The sequence below is a fragment of the Myotis lucifugus genome, unplaced genomic scaffold (genome assembly GCF_000147115.1).
Source record: "Myotis lucifugus unplaced genomic scaffold, Myoluc2.0 scaffold_133, whole genome shotgun sequence".
Taxonomy (NCBI): Eukaryota; Metazoa; Chordata; class Mammalia; order Chiroptera; family Vespertilionidae; genus Myotis; species Myotis lucifugus.
This window is the reverse complement of record NW_005871181.1, coordinates 3261801-3287904: the sequence shown is the minus strand read 5'-3', so window position 1 is coordinate 3287904 and position 26104 is coordinate 3261801. Positions and strand designations below refer to the sequence as shown.

The 26104-nt window shown below is 38.0% G+C and overlaps 1 protein-coding gene across 2 annotated transcripts in view; it reads left to right on the top strand.

Moving 5' to 3' along the window:
* Positions 1–26104, top strand: part of BRINP3 (BMP/retinoic acid inducible neural specific 3) — a 147732-nt gene that overhangs the window by 48534 nt on the left and 73094 nt on the right. The window contains exons 2-3 of one of the 2 annotated variants that reach the window (XM_023758597.1): positions 16058–16248; positions 21921–22111. In XM_023758597.1, the coding sequence (XP_023614365.1) occupies positions 16058–16248; positions 21921–22111 (382 nt within the window). The remainder of the gene's footprint in view (positions 1–16057; positions 16249–21920; positions 22112–26104) is intronic. The other variant, XM_014460549.2, reaches the window with a different exon arrangement.

Below are 26104 nucleotides of genomic sequence, written 5' to 3'. Positions count from 1 at the left end.
TGGTTCAGGTGACTCCGACATTAGAAAATATTTTTGAAGATGGAACTTTAACTCCATTTTCGAGCCTTCCATCATTTCAGAAACTGAGCAGTGAAAATAGTGAAGAATTTAGCCCTAAATGGTGATGCCATCATTTGATCATTAGAAATGCAAATTTGGTTCAATTTTATTGAAATGTGTCTGTGTTGCATTTATCGCATTCACTTTATCTTTATTTTCGTTCATTCAGTCTTTTGATGTCGTAAAAACTTAAGATTTGGCTACGCTCTGCACAGCTGTTCCACTCAGCTTAGGGCCGTTAACAGTGTGAATAGCAAACCTACACTGTCCAGGCATTTGCTTCTGAAGAAAGAATTCAGAAAACTATGTGTCCTTGAATCATCGCTTCACCACTAAATAGCTGTGTCCTGGAGGATAATTTAAAAAAATGTGTACTTTGATTTTCTCGCCTATAAATTATAGGAGAAGAAAACTACCTTAACTATTGCTAAGAATTAAATGAAATGGTACAAATCGATTAGCATTGGGTCAGGTTTATAAGAAGCACCCAACAATGTTGGTAATAACATTTTGGTAATAGCTATTATTTTGTGATAATTGATATAATGATCAGTAAATATCCCATCTTAATGATGGGGTTTTTAGTTGGGACAATTTGCTCTTTGGCTCCTGTTGACTGCTACATATTTTTATCTTCCACTCGTAAAATAACAAAGAGATAAAATAAGAGATGGCATTATGCTTCCAAATCATTTGCTTACATATTGTTTTTTAAGGAAGTTGTAAGAAAATCAAAAATTTTTCTAGCCATTTATTATCCAAAACAACTTTAAGATTTATTTTTAATTGACTTTATTGGGGTGACATTGGTTAATACAATCATATAGGTTTCGGGTGTACATATCTATAATCCATCGTCTGCATATTGTATTGTGAGTTCACCACTCCAACTCAAGTCTCCTTCCATCGCCATTTATCTGTCCTCTACCCTCTTCCACCTCCCCCACCCCCTTCCTTCTGGTAATCATCATACTGTCTGTGTCTATAAGTTTTTTTCTTTATCTCTTCTAAAATTTATTTTTGTTTCCTTCAACATTTTACATAAGCTTCTTTCTAGGTATCAGGCTTTCACACATCAATGCTAGAAGTTTGTGACTTGCTTGTATTTGTTCTCCTGAGGTGCCTTTTATTTAATTTCTGATCATTTTATTTTAAAATCTAAGCACAGTGAAAAACAAAATAAATATATTTATGTTATAACCTGGTGACTATAAGCACAGCAATTGTTAAAAAGCCATCAACGTTGCTACCTTTTTTCTGCTTCCTTGATTCTCTTTTAGCCCCAATTATTTAGAGGTGATTTATTTCACTAAACTTATGACAAAAATATCATCAAAAGAATAACTGCTTTGTGGTTGCAAAGGATTTTTATAGCTAATTATATAAACACTGATGACAATTATTTCAAATATAGAAATGGTATTTTGGAAATATTTGATAATTTGTGGTGGCAATTATCAAATCATTGATGAAGCAAATTAAACAAGTTTTTTTGTAACTATCAATCTGTACTTTTTAAAAAATATATATTTTATTGATTTTTTACAGAGAGGAAGGGAGAGGGATAGAGAGTTAGAAACATCGATGAGAGAGAAACATCGATCAGCTGCCTCCTGCACACTCCCCACTGGGGATGTGACCGCAACCAAGGTACTTGCCCTTGACCAGAATCGAACCTGGGACCCTTCAGTCCGCAGGCCGAAGCTCTATCCACTGAGCCAAACCGGTTAGGGCTTAAACAAGTTTTAAGTCAAGAGGAACACTTACAGAACTTCGGCAAATGCATTAAGAGCAGTCTTTTATATCATTGTGGAAACAGAATGAAATATTACACTTTCTGGAGATTTATCAAAGCTAAGTGTTTCCTCCAAGTAACTTATCATTTATTACTGATTGCTTTCACACATTGTTTAGGAAGAAAATATGTTTGTGTTCAGTGGCTTGTGGTGAAATTGGTTCTGAAATATAGCTTCACTAAGCATTGGAGGTTGAAAATAATTTTAATTGCTCTTAAACTATCAATTGTCATGGAGCAGTCATTTGTATTTATTTTTTAATGTGTTTTTTTTATTGATTTTAGAGAGGAAGGGAGAGGGAGAGAGAAATAGAAACATTATTGATGAGAGAGAATCATTGATTGGCTGCCTTCTGTATGCCCCCTATTGGGGAATCTAGCCAACAACCCAGGCATGTGCCCTGACTGGGAATCTAACTGTGACCTCCTGCTTCATAGATTGATGCTCAACCATTGAGCCACACCAGCTGGGCTTTATTTATGTACTAGAGGCCCGATGCATGAAAATTCGTGCAAGAGTAGGCCTTCCTTCTTCCGGCTGCTGGCACCGGGCTGCCCTCTGGCACCCAGGACCCAGGCTTCCCTCCTCCCGCCACCCACAGGCACCCGGGACCCGGGCTGGCTTCGCCTGGCCCCCAGCTTCCTCAAGAAGGAATGACATCTGGAAGACATCCGGTCTAATTAGCATATTACCTTTTTATTAGTATAGATTATTGATCTAGAGTTCTGATCTTCAATGCCATGTTCTTCTAGAAGTTTCACCTTCCTGTAAGAACATGTTTGCACCTTTCTGTACTTAGGATTCAGGTGGTAAAAGTGTGGATATTTCTTTCAAAAAGGCTAAGAATCTGTCACTCAGGCCTTTTACACATTCTGGCTGCAAAGGGATTTTCTCTTACAGTTTCTTGCATGTAACTGAAGGCTTTTCATTTGCAGTACTTATGCAGCTGTCTCATGATTCCGTCCTGCTTGTCATGTTTGTCTTGCTTTCTTGTATAATCTCAGTGACAGGAGTTGTAATATCTGGCCACACAGGACAGTTAAATAACCAGTCGATGCAGATGAGAAAAAAATTCATGTGTAAACTTGCCCTATTCCTCTAAGCATATCTCTCAAGTACATACAATTTTATCTTTTCAGTATTAATTCATTTATTATTATTTTATCCACTCAGTTGGGTAAATTTGACCAGATTAATAAAAAATAAACTACTACCGCACATTCCATTCCTCAAGGGAAGACTTGCAATGGCTAGAGGGGTTTTTTTGTGTTTTTTTTACTGCCTTTTGCAAATGTTCTGGCTCTGAATGAGCAGCACCATTGCTGGCATTTGAGCACTAAATGTGTCATCTGCATTTTAAAATCAAGTCATCATTTCGACGCTTAACATTCTTTGAGACTGTGACACAGAAAAAAATGGGCCTAATAGTCTTTCTTTGTCTATCCAATTGTTATGCTAACCAGAAAAAAATTAAAAATATAACTAGAAAATAGATTTTCTACTTACCTTTATTAAATTATTATTGCTCGTTATTACATTCTCATTCACTTGGGCAGATGTAAAGGTGTCACCATCCTATTGCAGCCTATCCATGTATCTGTGTATTTCTCTTGGTAGCTGATTTGATATCCAGAACTAATGAATATTTTAAATAAGAAACTTTTAATGCTTTCAATTGATACAATCCTACTTAGGATCTTGGATCCCCAAAGTATGATCATATTTCTGATCTCTATATGTATAAAGATGTTAGTTAGCCCAGTCGGCATGGCTCAGTGGTTGAGTGTTGACCTATGAAGCAGGAGGTCACGGTTCGATTCCTGGTCAGGGCACTTGCCTGGGTTGTGAGTTTGATCCCCAGTGTGGGGCGTGCAGGAGGCAGCTGACTAATGATTCTCTCTCATCATTGATGTTTCTCTCTCTCCCTCTCCCTTCCTCTCTAAAATCAATAGACGATGTGTGTGTGTGTGTATGATTTAATATATATATTAAAAGATGTTAATTTAAAGGAATTGTTCTGATGAAATAAAATGATTAATATGAAGCAATTAATTGCTGCTTGAAACATAGTGAGCTCTCAGGACATGATGATAATGATGGTGATGAGGTTTTCAGTGTTCCCTCCTTCCAGAATTCTCTTTTGTCAATTTTTCTTTACTGATACATGAATACTCCTTTCACTGTTTCAAATATAACCTACTTTCTTAAAATTTTATTTCCTCATTCCCACAACATACTAGTATTATTAGTGTGTATATTTTTCAGATATTTTATTCTTCATGATGAAGTATACTTTTGGATGTAGTTTTAACCCAGATAGAGTTCCAGGTTTTAAAATCCTCTTTTTGAAGCATCAAAATGTCTAACACCGTGCTCGGTATTTGAAAATAGTTGGATAATTTAAGCGAAAAACACCAAGTTTTTAGTAAGTGGGCTAGGTGACTCTTAACATCTATTTCAGCTATATTTTACTTTAAAAAAATCGCCTGTAACAGAGAAAGATCAGCCAAGGCATTAAAGCACTTCGCTGTGTATTTTCTAAATTCCATAGTAAGACTGAAAAAGTGTGATATGTATTTAGTGCACAGAGTACCCACATGACCAGTATAAAGCTTAAGCAGCAAGCAGCCGTTAAGGTTGGGCGAATCTGGACTAGAATCTGGCCTTTCCTTATGTGTGTCTGTAATTTACTTCCTTAAATCTCAGTTTCCTCCTTCCTCATAGAGGGAGAACACCACAGGCTACCTCAGGGTTGTTATGAGGATAAAATAAGCTGATACCTAGAAAGCGCTTCTCAGAGTACCTGGGGCATAGATCTCACTAAGATCATTGTTGATGATGTTATTATACGAGTAAGTTGCACATGTAAAGCTGAATGGATATACTTGACGTTGTGTGTGATTACTGTTCAAATATATATCCCCCGGTGTGCAGAGTTTTATTTGTAGTTCTTTTTTGCCCTCAGAGAGCCTTCCCTGTTTCATAAAAAGTATTGAATTCACATTATTGTTTTTGGTGCATCATATTTCACCATTTTTACCATTCACATTGCCTTCCTCACCACCCCACACCTCGACTCCTGATTCATCTATGCTACCTGGTACCTCTATCTTTCACTTTCATTTTACTCATTGGCTTGATCTACATGCATCGAAATAAGACACTTCCACCGAAACTGGTTTGGCTCAGTGGATAGAGCGTCGGCCTGCGGACTGAAAGGTCCCAGGTTCGATTCCGGTCAAGGGCATGTACCTGGGTTGCGGGCACATCCCCAGTGGGAGATGTGCAGGAGGTGACTGATCGATGTTTCTCTCTCATCAATGTTTCTAACTCTCTATCTCTCTCCCTTCCTCTGTAAAAAATCAATAAAATATATATAAAAAAAGAAATAAGACACTTCTAGATTTTGTGGGTCTGATTTTCTAAGGCATCTCACCAGCTTCCCTTGAAGAAGACAGAAAACCTTGGATGATACCAATTTGCCCTCCTTAATTAAGGAGACATTCAGTTTTATCCATCATATTTAATTACACTGCACTCAAATAGGTCCAACCAGTTATTCTTTTCCTCCTTTTTTATTTTCAAATTATTGTAAATTCCTTGTACTCTGTGGCCCGCATTTTAATGCCAATGTATATGTCAAAGGTAATTTGTAAAGTAAAATGAAATTGCAAAGTAAAGTTTGTGGCTAATAATAATAGGAATTGTTGCAAGGGTCCATTGGCGAATTTGAAATAAATGTTTTAAACTCACATTGAATCGAATGAGAAATTACATAGTCCCAGAATAGGGTATTATATCCACAAGTTGGCAAAGATTTCCAATTAAGTGTTAGAGACGATGAACGAAATAACCCTTAGCATGTGATGTGACATTTCTCCCCCAAATATCACCCACATTCTCAGCTATCTCATTATCTGAGGATGCAAAATGAGATTTAATTTAAGATTTGGGGTCAGTATTTCAGAGCTTTAATTTAAGAAATGTTATCTTGCTCTACATTTCAAAATCTCTGTGCCTCTCACAGCTGAAAGCTCTCCGTTACTTTGGGGAAAATCTTTTCAAAAGGAAACCTGAGCATATTGAACACGCATCTTCAGGTCTATTTCATTTCCTATTTGGAGATGGAAGGACAGCTTATGATCTAACTGGGCCCACAGCTAAGGTGTTTGTTACAACAAGGAAAGGCAACTCTATTCATCTCAGCCTCTGCTGTATGAGTAACGTAGATGTGTTTATGAGATCACTGAGAAACCTAAATTGACTTGATTTCAAATACCTCTTGGGAACATATAAATTCGGTATTTTGACTTCTCTTCATTTTGATGTTATTCCAAGATTTATTTGAGCTCTTTGAAATATATATATATATATATATATATATATATATACAAATATATATATATACACACACACACACACACACACACATACACACACACACACACACACACACACACATATATGTATTCCCTTTTACAACATCTTTACATTATAGCCCATTTTCAACTCTGTAGGAATTCTTTGGACTAATTATTATATTGACCTTTGCAATAACACAATTTATATAAGATCATCATTTTCTATTAATTCTTGGCACCAATTCAAATGTGGTTGGTTACTTAAACATAAAAATGCTCTTATTATTAAGTGTTTTCATCCACAAGGTGACCTTAGAGATAGTTATCACATAGCAGGCTTGATTTTTAAATATTCTGTGCGATTAAGAGACCTTACGCTTTGAATTTATATTCATAAAACAGAATCGCCGTGCTGCTGGGCCAGAGATTTTCAAACAGCGTGCCTCAAGAATTTTTCAAACATGCAGTACCTGACTATTTAGTCCAGGGTACAGACCTCTTTTCCCTTAGATTGTCAAATAAAAAAATGGCAACAGCTAATACAACAGTAGCCGTATGGTGTGAATGAATAAAACGTATCTTTTTTTTTTTTTGCCAAATAGGCAAAAATATAATCTATTTTTTGGTGTGCCACAGAATTTTAGTAATTAGTTTATGTGTGCTGTGAGATTGAAAAGGTTGAAAATCGCTGCCCTAGGCATTTGAGCATTCACTAGACTGGTATCATTTTTATAATGTTTAGTGATATTGAACATCTTTCCCTATGTGTGTGGGACATTTGTGTATCTTCGAAGGAGAAATATCCATTCAAGTGCCTTGACTATTTTATAATCAGGTTCTTTTCATTTGCTGGTTTCTGTTGTGTTACAGGACGACTTGATGTATGCTGGATATTAACCTCTTATCCCATATATGATTCTCAGATATCATCACTCATTTGGTTGCTTTTGTACTTTGATGCTAGATTCCTTTTAATTTTGATGTAGTCCAGTTTGTCTGTTTTTACTTTTGTTGTCTACATCCAAGAATCAACTTTTGTCTTTATTGATTCTCTTATATTTTTCGGTGTTATTACTTTTTCTCTATCTTTTCTTTCTTGCTTTTGTTTTATTTTTCTATTACAGTCTAGATCTAACTCCTTTTCAGTCTTGTTTTGGTTTCTGATGTAAGCATCTGAGATTACAAATTTCATGCTTGGAATGACTTCAGATTATCCAGGAGTTGGACACATAGCCTTGTCCAGTCTAAATATTTTCTTATTTTTTATTTGCTGATGTTTCTGGTCTAGCTTTTTCACGCTTGCTTCTGAGGAACTTTAATTTTCTTGCCAGTTTAGCATATTTTAAAAGATTCATTTTAGTCCAGTGGATTTAATTATTTCCATGGCAGAGACATTCCACCATTTTGCTGTAAAAGGAAACTTTGTTCATTGTTTTCATCGTCTTTTTGTTACCATTTCAATGCACAGATGTAAGAAAAGAGGAAAAAAAGGAAACTATTTCTAAATACAGAAGCTTTTCTTTAGAAATAAGCCATGCTTAGCATTACTGATGAGTATAATCTACACTTGAAAAACATTTTCATTACAAAAAGAAAAACTTGAATTAAAGGAGAAAATGTCATCATACTATGATAATAACTAGCTTAAATAAATACTAGTAAATGGCATTTCTTTTTGTCTATTAAAATTTATTAAGTGCCTCTATGTATAAGCCTATTTGCGTAGACACAGGGAAATGGGAGTGTAACAATAATATTTAGACAGAACAGACTTTTTCTTCTAGATTTGACTAATAACATTGTTCTCATTTTTAGGATCTATTTAAAGATGTCTATAATAGGACATTCAGTTCCTCACAATACTTTCAATTAAACAAAACACTAAAAATGTTTTAATATAAATTATATGTTTTAACTTTTAAGTTCTATTCCAGTTTTGCATATAATTTAATCAAGTCTAACTAGGCCTTGGTTGTCAGATCTGAAAAGTGACAAAACAGACTACACAAGACAGAGTATTTTGCATTCAGTAGAGACTCAAGGACTCAAAGAACCCGTTTCTCCTCAGTACCATATATTTTTCATGGGAATGATTTATTATTTGAGAAATTAGTACTGTCAATTGCAATTTTCCCTGTTAAGCAAGGCTATAAAAATCGAGCAATGATAAAGATTGAGGTAATATATTATCTTATAATAGTGCTTTTTAATTGAATGTCCTAAAAATATTTTATGAATTTTATGCATAGGAATTACCCGTCTACTTTGAGATGCAACATTTATGTCAACCATTTATCCTGATCGGGTCCCTTTACCTCATTCTGACTGTGACTGTAGCTATTGTACAATGAATCTTGATTATCTGTGCAAAGATAAGTGAGCTCTAGCAAAAAAACAACAACAACAACAACAAAAACCCCCAAAAACCACCCAAAAAACCCTGCTCTACCCAGACAGACTACAGAGACATTTGCTACGTTGCAAACTTGAACCAGTAGATCAAGGTCATGACCATTTTCCCTAAAATAGGACACCTGCCTTTATCCCCTCTTTTAGCTTTCATTCCAAAAGAATCTGTTACCTTGAAGAGGTAAGATATGCTGTTCACAAGGTCATATTACAAGTAAATCATATCCCTTTGTTTTCTCTCAAAGCCGTAATGTTTATCCTTGGCCACACTTTATTCTCAACCAGAATGCGCCCTTGGCCTCCACAATGGCTAACCACCTTCTCTTCGCTTTCCTCTCGATAATGTCAACCTCCCACTATCAGTAGTGTTCCTGGTCCACAATATATTTCCCTTGGGTAGTGCTGATTTATAAACTCTTTCAGAGCCCGCAAGTATCTCTCCTGCACCTTATTGCATCATCTATAAAATACTGATAATAATTACAAGTGCCCTCCAGCATTATTGTGAGTCCTCAGCAAGAAAATCGATGCAAAGGTAGGATTGATTGCAGCGATCTTTGTTTTCACAGAGCATCAGTTGAATATTGCAAAGCAAATGATAACATTTTATTGTTAGAGCGTCTGAGTATGACACGATGCTACAGGAGAATTTTCCATATTAAGTCCTTGCCAAGTATTACCAGTCGCATGAGATATCTTGAGATTTATTTAATCTTGAGAAGTTTAAGGGTGTAATTATTTTCTACACAGTCATATAAATTTAAATGAGGAAATCAGAAGGAAAAGGAAAACATAAGACATTGAATTTTTTAAGTCCATATGCTTGATTTTATAGCATAGAAGAATAAGGATCTATGTGATAAAGGATTTATTCAGTTATTTAGTGCTAAATAATTTAGTGCAAAATGTGTGAATATAGAACCTTTCCTGTACAGATTTCCGTGTTTTAAACTTCTTTTATCAGTTTATTGTATACACAGCATTACTTCTCTATTAGATGACTATGTACTTACCAACTTTTATGTGAATGATTACTTGAATTAGTAACTCATCGGGAAAAATTAAACTACCTGTGATTTTCTTTTGATTGTTAGTTTTTTATTATTATTATAGAGTTAGTTACTTTTAAAAATACCTGAGGGAACAAAAAGGTACTTATTGTGTCTGGGCCTATAATTAGAAGAACTGAGTCATCGTCCATCGACTGGGCCAATGACCGGCAATTCTCCAGCTTGTCAGATATTCACACGCATCACATGAGTGACTGAGCAATGGGAATGAGCCACATCCAGGGAGTCCTCTTTAGTTGGGTGAATTCAGCACCATCTGGGCTTCTGGCTTTACTAACTTTTCATTGACCTCATTGTTTCAGAAGAGTCCTAGCACCTAATTAATAAAATAGTGACTCAAGCTCAGACCAGAGTGAGTGAGGCCGCTTGTTAGAAGTCTTCATTGCTCTTTTAGTCTAAAATGAATAAATGAAAAAAATGGCTGGCTTTTGATATTAAAAGCTCATCTTTTTTCAGTGTCCATTTAATAATTCCATTAAAAAGCAACCTGATTTTTTCACATTTGACTTATATTTTCTTACTCCTTCCTTTTTGGTATTTATTGATTATTTTTTCTGTTTCGTCCAGTTACAGCCTTCTAAGTAGAATATATCAGCTTTATGAAAAGCATGGTCACCTTTAATTCCACAGCACCCTAACCCCACGCAAAATTTGTCTGTCTTATCAAACCTTGTAATTAAAATCTCATCAGAAGAGTCATTACAGCATTTAATTTATGTTTATGTGGACACCCAAATACTAACATTTCTACAAGTACCATATGATTTCACTCGTGTGGGATCTAACAAACAAAATTAACTAACAAAATAGAAATAGACTCATAGATACAGAGAACAGACTGACAGTTATCGGGTGGGTGGTGCAGGACTTGGTGGGTAATGGAATTAAGTAAAAAAATTAAATAAATAAAAACAATTCATAGACAAAGACAACAAGCATGGTGATTCCAGAAGAGAAAGGGGGGTTGGAGGGAGGGTTAAAAGGGCAGAGGGGATAAATGGTGATGGAAGGAGACTTGACTTGGGCTGGGTGAGCACACAGTACAATATACAGATATGTTATAGAATTGTGCACCTGAAATCTATATAATTTCATTAACCCATGTTGCCAATAAATTCAGTTTTTTTAAAGCCAAACAATTAATTTAATTATTCTCTGGGGATCTTCTTGGCATGATCTCACTATTAAATTTAACAAAAAGTTAACTTCCATCTGCTTCTAATGCTCAAACTTGGAAAATTAAAATATGGTGTCTAATTATGAGAGTATTGTTGCCTCCTCCATAAGATTATGCCTGGGAATCGCCTCCCCTCATTGGATGGTGATATGATGATTAATTTTGGATGTTGAAATTTTGAATTTATATGTCTTTCAAATCCATGCATTATAAAACACAGCTAAATAGTGTATACATCCGGAAGTGTTTTTACATATGTTAACAACTTGCTAACATTCATAGAGCTCTGAATTTTGTGAATTGAATTGGTGAGGATGGGAGTTGAGACTTCAGCTATCTGTCTCCTAAATCCATTGTCTTTTGAAAAACTAGCATTACCTCCCCCAGCATATTTAAATATTTTCCACTTATTAACCAAGATAAGGAATTATTTTTTAAGTTGGAAGTGTGAAAAATGGAGACCTTATATTTGTTTATTTCTTTTATAGAGAGAACCAGAGTGGGTGTTTTATTTTAGCTCAGTGTGTCTGTCCTTGGCTTCTCTATGCTGATCAATAATTACCAAATCTGTATAATTATATGTATGTGATTGATGAGCAATTGTGATAAGTGCTAACAGATGTTAAAATGTACTTCCAAAATTTAGAAGGAAATGAGTTGCTTGTTACATAACCCCTCTCTCTTCAACATACAAGGTCATTCATTGATAGCATGCATGTATATATATATTTTATTGATTTTTTACAGAGAGGAAGGGAGAGAGATAGAGAGTTACAAACATCGATGAGAGAGAAACATCGATCAGCTGCCTCCTGCACACCCCCTACTGGGGATGTGCCCGCAACCAAGGTACATGCCCTTGACTGGAATCAAACCTGGGACCTTTCAGTCCGCAGGCCAACGCTCTACCCACTGAGCCAAACCAGTCAGGGCTGCATGTATATTTTTTACATTAACACTTTTGCTAGCCTCTGTTCAAACAAGTGGTTTAATTCAAACATGGATAATATAAATTACTATATTACTTATATCTGTGATCATACAAACATGTGGCACCTTGATATCCCATTAAATTAATTACCTTTGGGAATAATGGCAGTGACCATGATAACTGAATTCTGCATTATTTTCATAAAAATTTAAATAAGACCCTATCTGTTATACTACAGAATATGATTTAAAATGATATAAGATAAAATTAAATAACTTTCAGTCATTCCATAGCCCTAAAAATATTTTAGGAACTAGAAGTACATATCAATAGCCACACCAGACCATTCTTTAAAAAATTCTCTATAATCCCACCGCCATTGTACTTGATTTCATGCTGTAGTCGAGAGAACATAGTGCCTGGCCGGTGTGGCTCAGTGATTGAGCATCAACTTAGAGCCAGGAGATCAGGGTTCAATTGCTGGTCAGGGCACATGCCCGGGTTGCATGCGGGCTCGACCCCCAGTAGGAGGCAGCCGATCAATGATTCTCGCTCTTTCTCCCTCTCCCTACCGCTCTGAAATCAATTTAAAAAAATTCTTTTTTTAAAGATGCCATAGCTACAAGGCATTCTTGCTGTTTTCCAGGGAGGGGCGCTGTTTTGTGCAATCATGCTAATCTGTGTCCTCTAATCTACTCAGAATTTGGCAGCTCCTTCCAAAGACCCTAGTCATTAATGGAGCTTCTCAGAAACCCTGCATGTAAATACCGTACATAACTCATGGTTGCCATGTGCTTTTATGTGCATCGATTTATGCTGCGAAATCCCCAGCCTCCTCCAAAAATACCTTCCAAGCTTTAAAGCCCCCCAGGACTGGGAAGTGATAAAAAATGTGGCCTCGGTGTCTCCAGTCAGGCGACCAAAGAAAGTGGCTGGTGTCGCCTGCCAACTGGTTAGCATTCAGCTGCTTCAACAGCGCTGGCTTCAGGGCCCCTGTCCTCCAGGCCACTGGGAACTTTTCCCTTTTCCAGGCCAAATGGAAGACGGCATCGCTTGTGAGATGCGGGAGCTACACCGAAAGGATGTCAAAGGAGCTAATTTTATATCTAGTCGTTGCACATAATGCAATCAGGGAACCTGAATATTGGTTATTAGTGGCATTTCTTAAGATCGGTATGATTTTACAGATATAATTAGAAGGCTACTGCTACTGAAGATTGGCGAGTCCGTTTATGATTTTTATGCTAATATTTTAGGAACTAGAAGTACATATCAATAGCCACACCAGACCATTCTTTAAAAAATTCTCTATAATCCCACCGCCATTGTACTTGATTTCATGCTGTAGTCGAGAGAACATAGTGCCTGGCCGGTGTGGCTCAGTGATTTCTTAAGATGGGTATGATTTTACAGATATAATTAGAAGGCTACTGCTACTGAAGATTGGCGAGTCCGTTTATGATTTTTAGTAGGTTTGTTCGCAGTGGATTAGTGCTAGGTGTTACATTTGGTTTTAATATGCTGTAGTGCCTGCAAATTTCAATGAATATTGATAGAATTAAAATTATAAGCCAACCAGTGTAGTACTGTGAAAGGTAATGTAATAATCTTCTTTAGGGCTTAAACAAGCCACTTTATTTGGTGTAAATGAACAGATAAAGATATTTGAGCAACTGCATTATTGAATTTTTTAAAAAATATATTTGTATTGATTTCAGAGAGGCAGGAAGAGAGAGAGATAGAGATAGAAACATCATTGATGAGAGAGAATCATTGATTGGCTGCCTCCTGCACGCCCCACACTGGGGATCGAACCTGCAACCTAGGCATGTGCCCTGACCGGGAATTGAACCGTGACCTCCTGGTTCATAGGTTGACGCTCAACCACTGAGCCACACTGGCTGGGCTGCATCATCTAATCTTTATGCTGCTTTCCCCTTTGATATTGAGTCCAAAATATCTAATATCAACAGTCGTAGCTCCTGTAGTTGGGGGGACCAATTATACATGTGTCATTTTAAAGAAATCACAGTAGAGAGTATATTTTAAATACAATGAGTATATTTATGTATTTACATAGAACTTAAATACTAATTTTAAAAAAAGGTTAACAGCAATGTGGCAATGACGTAAGCATTATTGAAGTAGAATGTGTTGATACCATTCTTGTTTCCCCGGCTTTGTTAGGAGAAGGGTCAGGATAAATGACAATACCTATTGTGGCAGAAAAGTACACATTACGTGGACACACGGAATAATGGACGCCCGCAGGTCAGCATTTTGAGCAGCAAACATGCAACTCTAATCAACTAATAGAGGCTCCTTCGTGCCAACAAAAACATTTTCAAAGTAATGTTCTGGCTGCGCTGGTGATGGCCCATTTGTGTGCTCTACAGAACAGCGGCACCTCTAAAAGGGCCAAGTTACATTAAACTCTAATGATTGGGCCTATTTCATCCGAGATGCCCAGCGTTATGGTGGGAAGGCTTCAGGTAACAGGCGGCATTATTTCCATACAACAGTGCTCTTAGTTAATATCAGCATAACGCGTCTGCTGGGATGGATCCCCCAGAAGCCTCAGGAAAATGCTCTTCTTGTGATAACCATACCCTTCAGCGTGTTTTCCATCCGGCACCCCGTGGCTTTCTTTTTTCCAAAATGTAATGAATGCCTGGTCTAGCTGCAACTCAGGTGAACCTCAATCTTCAGGAAAGAAAAACACACTGCACCCCAAGACTGCAACGTCTGCACAGTCATTGGGTCCTTCTTGTTTCTCACGTTACCCCAAGGTCAAAGTGCTCTGAGTCCGTCATGATGTGCTAGATCAGCGGTTCTCAACCTGTGGGTCGCGACCCCTTTGGGGGTCGAACCACCCTTTCACAGGAGTCACCTAAGACCGTCGGAAAACACATATATAATTACATATTGTTTTTGTGATTAATCACTATGCTTTAATTATGTTCAATTTGTAACAATGAAATTGGGGGGCACCACAACATGAGGAACTGTATTAAAGGGTCGCGGCATTAGGAAGGTTGAGAACCACTGTGCTAGATGATCTTGTTAGAAAGTAAGCAAATAAAACGAACTAATAATCCCTTAATCTTGGTAGCTTGACATAAAAAGAACTGTGTTTAATTTTTTTTTTACTTTTTAAAAATATATTTTTATTGATTTCAGAGAAGAAGAGAGAGGGAGAGAGATATTGAAGTATCAATGATGAGAGAGAATCATTGATCAACTGCCTCCTGCACGCCCCCTACTGGAGATCGAGCCCAAAACCCCGGGCATGTGCCCTGACCGGGAATAGAACAGTGACCTCCTGGTTCATAGGTCGATGCTCAACCACTGAGCCACACTGGCCGGGCTCACATACAAATATTTTAAAGTCTCTGAATTGCAAGGAATTCACCCCCATTTTATCTTGCTTATTATCATTGAGCCCTTGAGGTCAGAGGTTTTCCTACACTCGTCTATATTATTAGCAAGATTTTTGATAATAATAGACAGTAAAGAGTAAACTATTAATGAAATGCTTTTTTTTGGGGGGGGGGTTGGTTTTATTAACTGATTTCAGAAAATGACAAATTTGTTAAAACCGTTTTATAACCATGCCTGCCATTTTTTAAATTTGGCACATCCATTAAAAGTCATTCTGCAGTTTGAGAAATTGCTACTCAGGTTGAGTTTGGGTTTCAAAGTATGTTGTCCACAATAATTATTGTAAAAAAAAAAAAAACCCAACCAAACAGAAAACAGTTTCTCATTTGACCAGGCTTTTAAAATTCTTCTACAGCTTCAGAATGTCCTTGAGTTTTTACATTTTCCCTCTAAAGTGAATAGAATCATTAGAGTGAATGAAAATAAATTCATTCTCTTTTTTTTCAACTTCCCTTAGAAATGAAAAAATATGACTTTAGTTTTTCCTTTTTAACAACTTTACATTCAAATTCTATGCATAATGAAATGACTTTTTTTTAAGAGTGCATTGCTTCTTGGGGCTGTGGGGAATCAGTGTGAACTGTTTAGGTGGCTTTATTTTTCCTCGACATGACCTGGTTTTAGAATATGTACTCCAATTAAATAAATGGATAAATATTGCTTTTCCTACTCCGAACACGTGACATAGTATTATAAGTAAGGAGTGCTGTAAGGAACCTAGTGACCCCAGCTAAACTACCAAGTGAACTTGACAAATGAAAACCTTCAGCTAGATTATGTATTTCTGAATAAAAAATAAATTTGCTTTTCAGGGAGTTTGGCCGCTGGAAAGTAAATAACCTGGCAGTTGAGAGAAGAAATTTCCTCGGCTCCCCTCTGCCTCTTGCCCCCGAATTCTTCCGTAACATCAGACTTTTGGGACGTCGGCCTACCCTCCAGCAAATCACAGAAAACCTTATCAAGAAATATGGGACCCATTTCTTGCTCTCTGCTACTCTGGGAGGTACGACTCTTTGCAAATACTTGTGCCTGTGTGTGCTTGTGTGTAAAACTGTATAAATGAAGGAAAAGTGTCGATTAATCCAGAGAGCTGCAGTTTGAATAATTCTAGAATCCCCTCATGAACTTATTCAACACATTCATTGAGTTCTTCCTAAAGGCCTTGTGTGGTGTTGACAATGGTACCATGTGTGGTAGATGAGTATCACTTAGTTTATGTTAGTGATGTTATAAAAGTGTGGACAGCAGAAACTTACAAAATATCCTAATGATTATGAAAACAGATTCTGAGAAAGCTCTGTCTGTTGGGCTTAATAATGCCAGTTATTATTGATGCAATAAAAGCTGAAGTAACAGTAGAATATTATTTCCATAGGGTCTCATTTAAAAAATCCAGTGGTTTCAAAACACATATAGCCCTGGCTGGTTTGGATCAGTAGAGAGAGCGTCGGCCTGTGGACTGAAGGGTCCTGGGTTCAATTCTGGTCAAGGGCACGTACCTCGGTTGCAGGCTTTTCCCCAGCTCAGGCCCTGGCCGGGCAGGGTGCATGAAAGAGGAAACCAATCAATGTGTTTCTCTCACATGAATATTTCTCTCTGTCTTTCTCTCTCTTTTCTACTTTCTCTAAAAATCAATGGGAAAATATCCTAGGGTGAGGATTAACAAAACAAATCACATATAAGTCTTCCCTGCCACTCTCAGCAGTATAGGGACTCAGAAGAATTTCAGGGCATAAAATATATCCTCCAAATAAGAAAAGAAGGGACAGAGAGAACACAGAGAGGTCAGATAGTAGAGGATTCTCATGGACATTTATTTGTTTAGTTGCAAAATGATGGTGACTTTTTGATTTGTTGCATTGCGTTGGCATTATGGATGCCACATTTGGGGCTTAAGATTAGTTTTGGTTTTGTAGGTTTTGTGTGAGATTAAATCACTTCTTCAGGTTGACTCTTCCCAGGATCGCAATAGGCGATCTCAAAATTCTGTGCTTCAGTTATTTACAAAGTCTTGCTCAGTCCTTTTATACAAGGGTTGTTGGAATTGCCACCCTCACTCACCTTCTAATCTCTGAGTCTCCAGTGACTTAGTGTTCCTGGTATTTTCTGTTGGAGTTCTTTCTCTCCTCTCACTGTTATTTAGATTTCTCCTCAGGTGTCTGTTGTGTGATGTTAATAATTTAGCTAAAATATATGAAATTATTAGAGTGGCTTATGGATATAAGCTATTTGCAATTAACATGTGTACCAGGTTGATTTTAGGCAATTTTAGAATGATTGCTGTTGTAATTACACGAAAGCTTTCTTGTTGCTGCAAGAATATTTTTATCTTCGTACGTTTTACCTGACTGGGCATGAAATTGTATTACTCCATTTTTTTAAAAAATTCAGATTGTTGGTATATAACTTCAGTTAATTCTCTCTCACTGTCCTTAACTAACTCATACTAGGAAACAACTCCAATGCTAACACACCACGAATGCCATGTGTAGAGCAAACATTTTAAACACATTGCCATTTATTTTGTCACTAGGGACTGCATGAGTAACAAGATTTTCAACTAAATTCAAACATGTTTTAAAACAAGTTGAGTGTAGAATAGTCACTATCAGTATTAGAGTGATGAAAAGGAAAGAAATAAAAATATGAATAAATAAAAAGAGTAATTTAGGACATCATATTATTAACTTAGACATAAAACTTTGGATAGCAAATCTGAAGCCTTCGATGGAGTATTTTATGATAGATAAAGCCAGCGATTGAATTACCTTCCTATAGGGGTAAATAAATTATAAGAAGCCTTCTTCAATATATATGTCATTTTCTCCATTTATTTCATCTTATAGCTTCCAGGCTATTTATCAATATAGAAACTCAGCTGTTTCTCTTCTTATAATGATATCTAAACTCCATCACTGCTTAAATATCTAAAATAAGCTCCTCAATTTGCAGAATCAATCTTGAAAAAGATTGCACTCTCGGGATATATTGATTCCTAGCCAAGAACTATATTTCATGACTGTTGTTATAATAAATTTCTTTATGATAAACATATGACACATATGGAAATAAAAGTGTATCTGTGTGCTGAATATAGACATACAACAAAGAAAAAGGGTTTGATTCTGGTCAAGGGCACATGCCCAGATTGGGGACGGGATACCTGGCCCTGGGTGGGGCTCATGCTGAAGACAACCAATCCAACCAATGTGTCTCTCACATCAGTGTTTCTCTCTCTCTATCTCTCCCCATAAGATGCCATATGGATTGAATATCAATTAGATGTTTTTCTATTTTCTTACATTACAAAGAAGTATAAGAAATGTAAATATCCTCATTTAATTTCAGAAATACCCAATTCTCACTTATCTCTGTGTGAATTACATTCTGCATAAAATATCCACAGATTTTCATTCCATGTCATATTCTACCTTCTTCCCACATTGACTAATGGCTGTCTTTCTCCTTTTCACTTGGTCTCTTGTTAGGAAGTACACATTTATTTTAGTTTAGGTTTAACCTAATTAAGGAAGCAAATCTGTCAAAAATATATGTAATTTATTTCTTAAGCAAATATGAAGACTTATTGAAAATGCATGGCACTATTTCCTCTATGAGGATGCATATTCTGTTTTAAGAAAAAGAACTGAAAGGAAAAGAAATAATTTCTGAAGCTTCTTATCCCATGGAATCGTTAAAATAATGGCACTAAAGGAGCAAAAATACTGGAATGCTGGTGTTTAAAACTAACTATTTAGCTTGACCTGTGTGGCTCAGTGGTTGAGTGTTGACCTATGAACCAGGAGGTCAAGGTTCAATTCCCAGTCAGAGCATATGCCTGGGTTGGGAGCTCCATCCCCAGTAGGGGGCATGCAGGAGGCAGCCGATTAATGATTCTCTTTCATCATTGATGTTTCTATCTCTCTCTCCCTCTCTCTTCCTCTCTGTAATCAATAAAAATATATATTTTTTTACTCATACTACTTAAGATTAATTATATTGGTTTCTCTCTCTCTCTCTCTCTCTCTCTCTCTCTCTCTCTCTCTCTCTCTGTCTTGCTCTCTTGTTCAGTCTCTCATCTTATCTCTCATGTTTCTCTGGTAAACAAAATAAAAAGTTTGAAATTAAAGCAATACTGTGCATTAAATTTTCATTGTAAGCAGTTATTGACTAAAAGGACTTCAAACTACTTATGTAAACAATAATAAGATATAATAATAAGATAATGAAGGAAATGAGGTTAAAATTGTTATGTCAGTTGATCTTGGTCATAAGATTCCTTGACACTAAGTCAAAGATAAATGTTCAGTTTAGAGTCGTAGAAAGTTGATTATATATTTTTTTATTCTTCTTCATGGCCCTTTGCTAAGGTAGATAAATCTCCTGCCCACTCATTTGACAAGTCTGTGCTGAGTTACCTATAACAGTTCAAACACCCAAGACCTTCCTTAGAGGAACACACAGGTCACTGATAAAGACAGACTTTGAAACTGGTAATAAATTGTGCTGTGATTTAGAGCCTCATTACCTGAGCGTGGTCCACGCTCCCACAGTACCAGCATCACCTTGGAGCTTGTTACAAATGCAGAATCTCTGATTCCATCTCAGGTTAATGAATCAGAATCCACACGTTAACAAGGTCTCCAGGTGATTTATATGCACATTACGTTTGAAGAGCACTGTTTAGAGCTTCTCTATAAATGTAGAGTGCTCCTGAGTGTCCCAGAAATCTCCCTTCTGAGAATTCGTCTCACCAGAAGAATAGCAGGAATCTGCTAACCATACACAACAGAAATGTTCACTATAGCATTGTTAGTAAACAGCTCCAAAATAGAAGTAACTTAATTATATTTTATATTTCACTCAGGGCGGATTCATTTCATCTAACCTTGGAACTATTTATTTCCAATTCCTCTCCCCCGCCACCCCACATTTTATTGTTCCATAGAGAGGAATACGGTACGGTGGGCAATTTTGTTTAGAAACATTTCAGATGTATTTGGGAGGTTCCTGTTAATAGTCATAAGGTCAGTTTTCCTTCAGAGTGTTTTATAAAACATACGATGTTTCTTTCTCAAAGCTGCATAAGGCTTGCCGTTCCCTTCCTGTAATACTTCGCAGATGCCAATTGGTGTTAAGCCAACATGTCTGTTTTTTACCGTCTTTATATATTTGGTTCTGCTTCTTGTCAGAAGCCTATTTTTCTAAGATTGTTTTTCCCCCCATTATGTCTGTTTGCTTTTCAAATCGCTTATTTTCTATAACATTATCTTAGTAGAAAGATAGATATTATCGGAACGAGTGCCTTTTAACATATTAGGCCAAAGAAGGATGGTCATCGGTAGCAAAAGCAAAGCAAACACGGTGGGAACTGAAATATAATTTCTAAAAGGACAGCAATCCCCAAAATAACCCACGGATTTTAGTTCACGGGATAATCAGATCTGTCTTTACCGAAAATAGAATAACATTTTTAAACTAAAAGGACACATCGAAAGGAAAGCCTACAATTAGATTTAAGCTACTTTTGCAATGGTTATTTCTGGAAGAAGGATTTCTACTCAAATAGCCGTACTTTAGAAGTAAAACTCGCACAAAAGCAAAACAGATATTCACAGGGAGATCTTTGAGTAAAACAGATATTCACAGGGAGATCTTTGAGTGGAAGGAAATAGAATGACCAGGAAGACATCGGCCCTAAACACACTTCTTTCTTTTCATTCTGGGTGGAATGGTAAACATTACAGGTCAGTAGACAAACCCACCTAGAAGGGTTAGCTTGGTTGCAATTTTAAAAATCTCTGTGGCCCCAGTGACTGAGCCACTGGCTCAGTCGTTGAGCGTCGACCTATGAACCAGGAGGTCACGGTTCGATTCCAGTCAAGGGCACATGCCCAGAAGGCAGCAGATTAATGATTCTCTCTCATCATTGCAGTTTCTATGCCCCTCCCTCTCCCTTCCTCTCTGAAATCAATAAAAATATATATATTTTAAAAATCTGTGGATTGTAACTGGAACAGGAACTGTGTATTCCTGGTGTCATCTATGTTGACCTGGGTCCCCTATGATCCTTTCTGGTGCCTCCTCTTTGGACCATGCTGTCTTCCTGTTAAAGGAGAAAAGCAAAACAATGGTTGTAGCGTTGCCATGACTCTCCAGACGTGTCCTAGATCATGGCATATCCGGTTTGCCTGTCTCCCACTGAGCTAAGCACTTTCCTCTGCAATACCCAGGCTAACGGAAGTCATTCATGAACAGCACATGGTTCTTCTCAACACTGGACCTTTACTCACATTTGCATCCATGGCACAAGCAGTAACTGCAAACAGTAATCCAGTCTGGCCCTTGCTGGTTTGGCTCAGTAGATAGAGTGTCGGCCTGCCTACTGAAGGGTTCTGGGCTCGATTCCAGATCAGGGCACATGCCCAGTGGGGGCGTGCAGGAGGTGGCCGATCAATGACTCTCTCTCATCATTGATGTTTCTGTTTCTCTCTCTCCCTCTCCCTTCCTCTCTCTGAAATCAATAAATATATTTTTAAAAATAAATATAAGATTTGCCCTTTTGCTGTTGATCACTCTTTCGTTTCACCGTGTCTGATATGTCCTCCCTTGCAGGTAATTGAAAAATTGGATTTTAAGTGGGAAATGGAATAATGTCCCATACGTTTAATGCAGGAGAGGAGTCGCTCACCATTTTTGTGGACAAGCGGAAGCTGAGCAGAGGATCGGAAGGAGCTGATTCCGGCACCAACAGCTCCTCGGTCACCCTGGAGACGCTGCATCAGCTTGCTGCCTCCTACTTCATCGACAGGGACAGCACCCTGAGGAGGCTGCACCACATCCAGATTGCATCCACTGCCATAAAGGTAGGAGGGAGTTCGCCCTCATGTCCGCCATGCCATTCTCTCTCCTATCTCTAGAATCCATCTCGAGCCCTAGCTGGTTTGGCTCAGTGGATAGAGCATCGGCCTGAGGATTGAAGGGTCCAGGGTTCGATTCCCATCAAGGCCACGTACCTCCGTTGCAGGCTGGATCTCCCACCCGGTTGGGGCCTGTGCAGGAGGCAACCAATCGATGTGTCTCTCTCACATGGCTGTTTCTCTCTCTGCGTCTCTACCCCTCCCTCCCGCTCTCTAAAAATCAATGGAAAAATATCGTGGGGTGAGGATTATCAACAATAACAAAATCCACCTCTGATTATTGGCATGTCCCACTGAATTAAATAATTGTGTTCTAGAATTATGTCAACATGCCCTCTTGTCGTGAGGTATGTAATACATTGAAAATGAAATGGAGTGTGTGTCTTGATGTAATTTTTTTAACTTGATAATTGGGTCAAGGTTCTTCATGGCAAAATATTAACTGGAGTGTCCTTGAATTATGTCAGTTGAACCTGGGATACACAGGCTCCTCACAGACTGTGCATAGATAAAAATATTGTTTTAATAACATTGATTTTTTGGGTTAATCTTCATATTTTATTTTATGCATTTTAAAAACGTTGTCCTTAGACGGGGATGACTCAAAGTGGGCAATGACACAACAGTCATTAAGAAGTCTGCTTTAAGCAGTATTTTCCCCAATGCTATTAAAATGAGGTACAGATGTTTGGTTATAACTTTCTAGAAGTCACGATACAGCATAATCTAGAATTCGTGGATGAACCTCATGTGTTCACTGAAGTCCTTTGCTTGTGACTATATTTAGGTTAACTTTACCAAAGCTGAGAGAAAGGGAGGATGAGTCTCTTTCTTTTTTAATATTTTATTTTTTTTCAAAAGAGAGAGAGAAAGTGATTGTGGTTTCCAAAACAATAGACTTTTGGCCATATTTCGTTGGCAATTTAGGTCAACACGTATTGTTTTGGCCAAGAGCCACTGCAAAGCTAACAGACCAGAGAGTTGGCATAGTGTGCTGGTGTGATCCTGGGTTAAGTTCACAAGAATAAAATAAAATACAGAGAACATTTCTTTTTGTTTCAACTGTGACAATTCATTATTATTGTAAAAAACAGTCTTTAAATGTATTTTCTTTATGAGTTTAAAATTAACCTGTGTAGATTTTTTTGGTCGGCTAATTTAAAAGCTAGGCCTTCACTATCTGGGAATGCTAGATAAAACTAGCCCAAGAAATATCTTTTGTGATGATGTACAGGAGAGAATAGAGGTGACATAGAAATATCTTTAGCTTAAGGGTTACTCAAATAATACTACCCATCTTCCATATTGCTAGTGGATGAGGTTGGGAAAAAGAGTTCTGTACATGTAAATCACACATTTATAGTTAGTTTACTTCTGACTGTAGGACTTAAATTATAAAGAGTAAGTAAATGTATAAATAGCAGTTATGCTGGACAGATTAAAATGTAGCTGGCATGAAAGATGTTTTAGTTAATTTAAAAGTATTGTAAGGTAGGGTATTGTTACAGATACTTAGCTTGAGGTTGCTGAGGAGAAATGGATTTTTTTTTTCAGAAATCAATTTCAATGATATAAACAAGAACTTAAAGTGTATTTTCTAATAGAAGACATCATTGTTGTAAGTGTGTTTATTATATGGCTATCAAGTAGAATTATACAGTAGAGCTTCTTGTACGCATACTGAGAGAGAGAAATATCCATTCACAGTTCATGTGAAGCTTAATGGATACTCGTACTACGCTCTTCTCCCACGAGAGAACTTGGATCGCGCAGGCACGTGTTTTAATGGTGGAAACCACAGTGTGCAGGCATTTTTCTTAGGCTCTGGTGCTATTACGAGGGATGATCGGGCTTTAGGAAGCTTTGATCTAGCTGTGAACGTGAGACCCCAAGGAAAGTGGCTTTTCTGAGTGATGGGAGGGCAGCTCTGGGGGAGAGAAAGGAGTAGCCTGGATCTCACCTTGCGAGGGCTGCAGGCAATGCTCGCTGTCCATTAGCCAGGGGAAGGAGTCTCAGAGCACATAACGGAAATGTTTGAAAATGTGTGTCGAGCCCTAACGGATTTGGCTCAGTGGATAGAGCGTCGGCCTGTGGACTGAAGGGTCCCAGGTTTGATTGTGGTCAAGGGCATATACCTTGGTTGCGGGCACATCCCCAGTAGGGGGTGTGCAGGAGGCAGCTGATCGATGTTTCTCTCTCATTGATGTTTCTAACTCTCTATCCCTCTCCCTTCCTCTCTGTAAAAAAAATCAATAAAATATATTTTTTAAAAAAGAAAATATGTGTCGAACCAGACCAGCGTGGCTCAGTGGTTGAGCTTCAACCTATGAACCAGGAGGTCATGGTTCAATTCCCCTTCAGGGCACATGCCCGGGTTGCAGGCTCCATCCCCCAGTAGGGGGCGTGAAGGAGGCAGTGGATCAATTATTCTGTTCATCATTGATGTTTCTCTCTCTCTCTCTCTCTCTCTCTCTCTCTCTCTCTCTCCCTCCCTCCTTCCTTCCCTCCCTCCCTCTCCCTCCCACTCTGAAATCAATAAATAAATATATATATATATATATATATATATATATATATATATTTTTTTTTTTAAAAAGGGATGAAAGTGTGTGTCTAGTGGCTGGGGATGGGAAAAGTGAGGTTATAGACCAGGGAAAGGAAACGGAGAAGAGCATGGGAATGATACCTGGGTGGATCGTAAACACAAGCACAGCCACGTATAACCATGTTTCAGTCAAAGACGGACAGTGTTTACGGCCATGGGACCGTGAGATTATAAGGGAGCAAAATTTCCCATGCCTAGTGATGTTGTAGTCATCGAAAAGTCTTAGTACAAGACATTGCTCATGTGTTTGCGGTGATGCGGGTGTAAACAAACCTACCAAGCTGCCAATCAGATGAGAGGATAGCACGTGCCATTCTGGGAGTAGGTGATGCATCTAGTTGTGTGCATGTGCACTCCATGATGGCGGCACAAAACCGCCTACTGATGCGTTTCTCAGGATATGGCCCCATAGTTAAGTGGAGCAAGGATGTACACATACCTTGTGCTGGAACTAAGAAAAAGAGGAAATGAGGTTGTTCCTCTGGCAAGAACATGGCTCAGAATATAGTCCCAGAAGTACATAGGGAGCCCAAGAAAGAGGTGGTGGGGATGGGAGAGAGAGGAGGGCACGTGGCCTTTCAGGGTTTAATTTAGGACTGAATGGAGTTCTCTTCTGGGTTAGCTGTAAGGTTAAAGGCCTGGTGATTCTCTGGTCCAGGGTCAGCTGCAGCCTCGACGGTGGTGGCAGCTCCAGGGGAGGGTTCGGGGCTCGCACCTGTGTGGTCCATGTGCATCCGAGGAGGTCGCTTGGATTGTATGCACACTATTTTTAAAAAGATAATTTTAGCCCTAGCCAGTTGGGCTCAATGGATAGAGCATTGGCCTGTGGACTGAAGGGTCCCGGGTTCGATTGCGGTCAAGGGCATGTACCTGGGTTGCAGGCTCCCAGCCCTGGTCCGGGGCATATGGGAGGCAACCAATTGATGCGTCTCTCTCACATTGGTGTTTTTCTCTGTCCCTCCCTCTCCCTTCCACTCTCTCTAAAAACCAATGGAAAAAATATTCTCTGGTGAGGATTAAAAAAATAAAAAAGAAAAAAAATATTTTGTTTATCGATTTCAGAGAGGAAGGGAGAGAGAGAGAAACATCCATGATGAGAGAGAATCATTGATCAGCTGCCTCCTGCATGCCCCCCACTGGAGATCGAGCCCCCAACCTGGGTTAGCTATACATATTTGATGTATGGTTATCAAGTGCTTATTGTATCCCCAAAAAAGTAGCTTATTTATCTCCCATTCTCTCCATCCGGAGCTCAGTACAAGATAGGAACTCAATAAATGCTAATTGAAAATAAATGAACCTCACCCAGCGTGAGCAGGATTGATGGGGTTGTA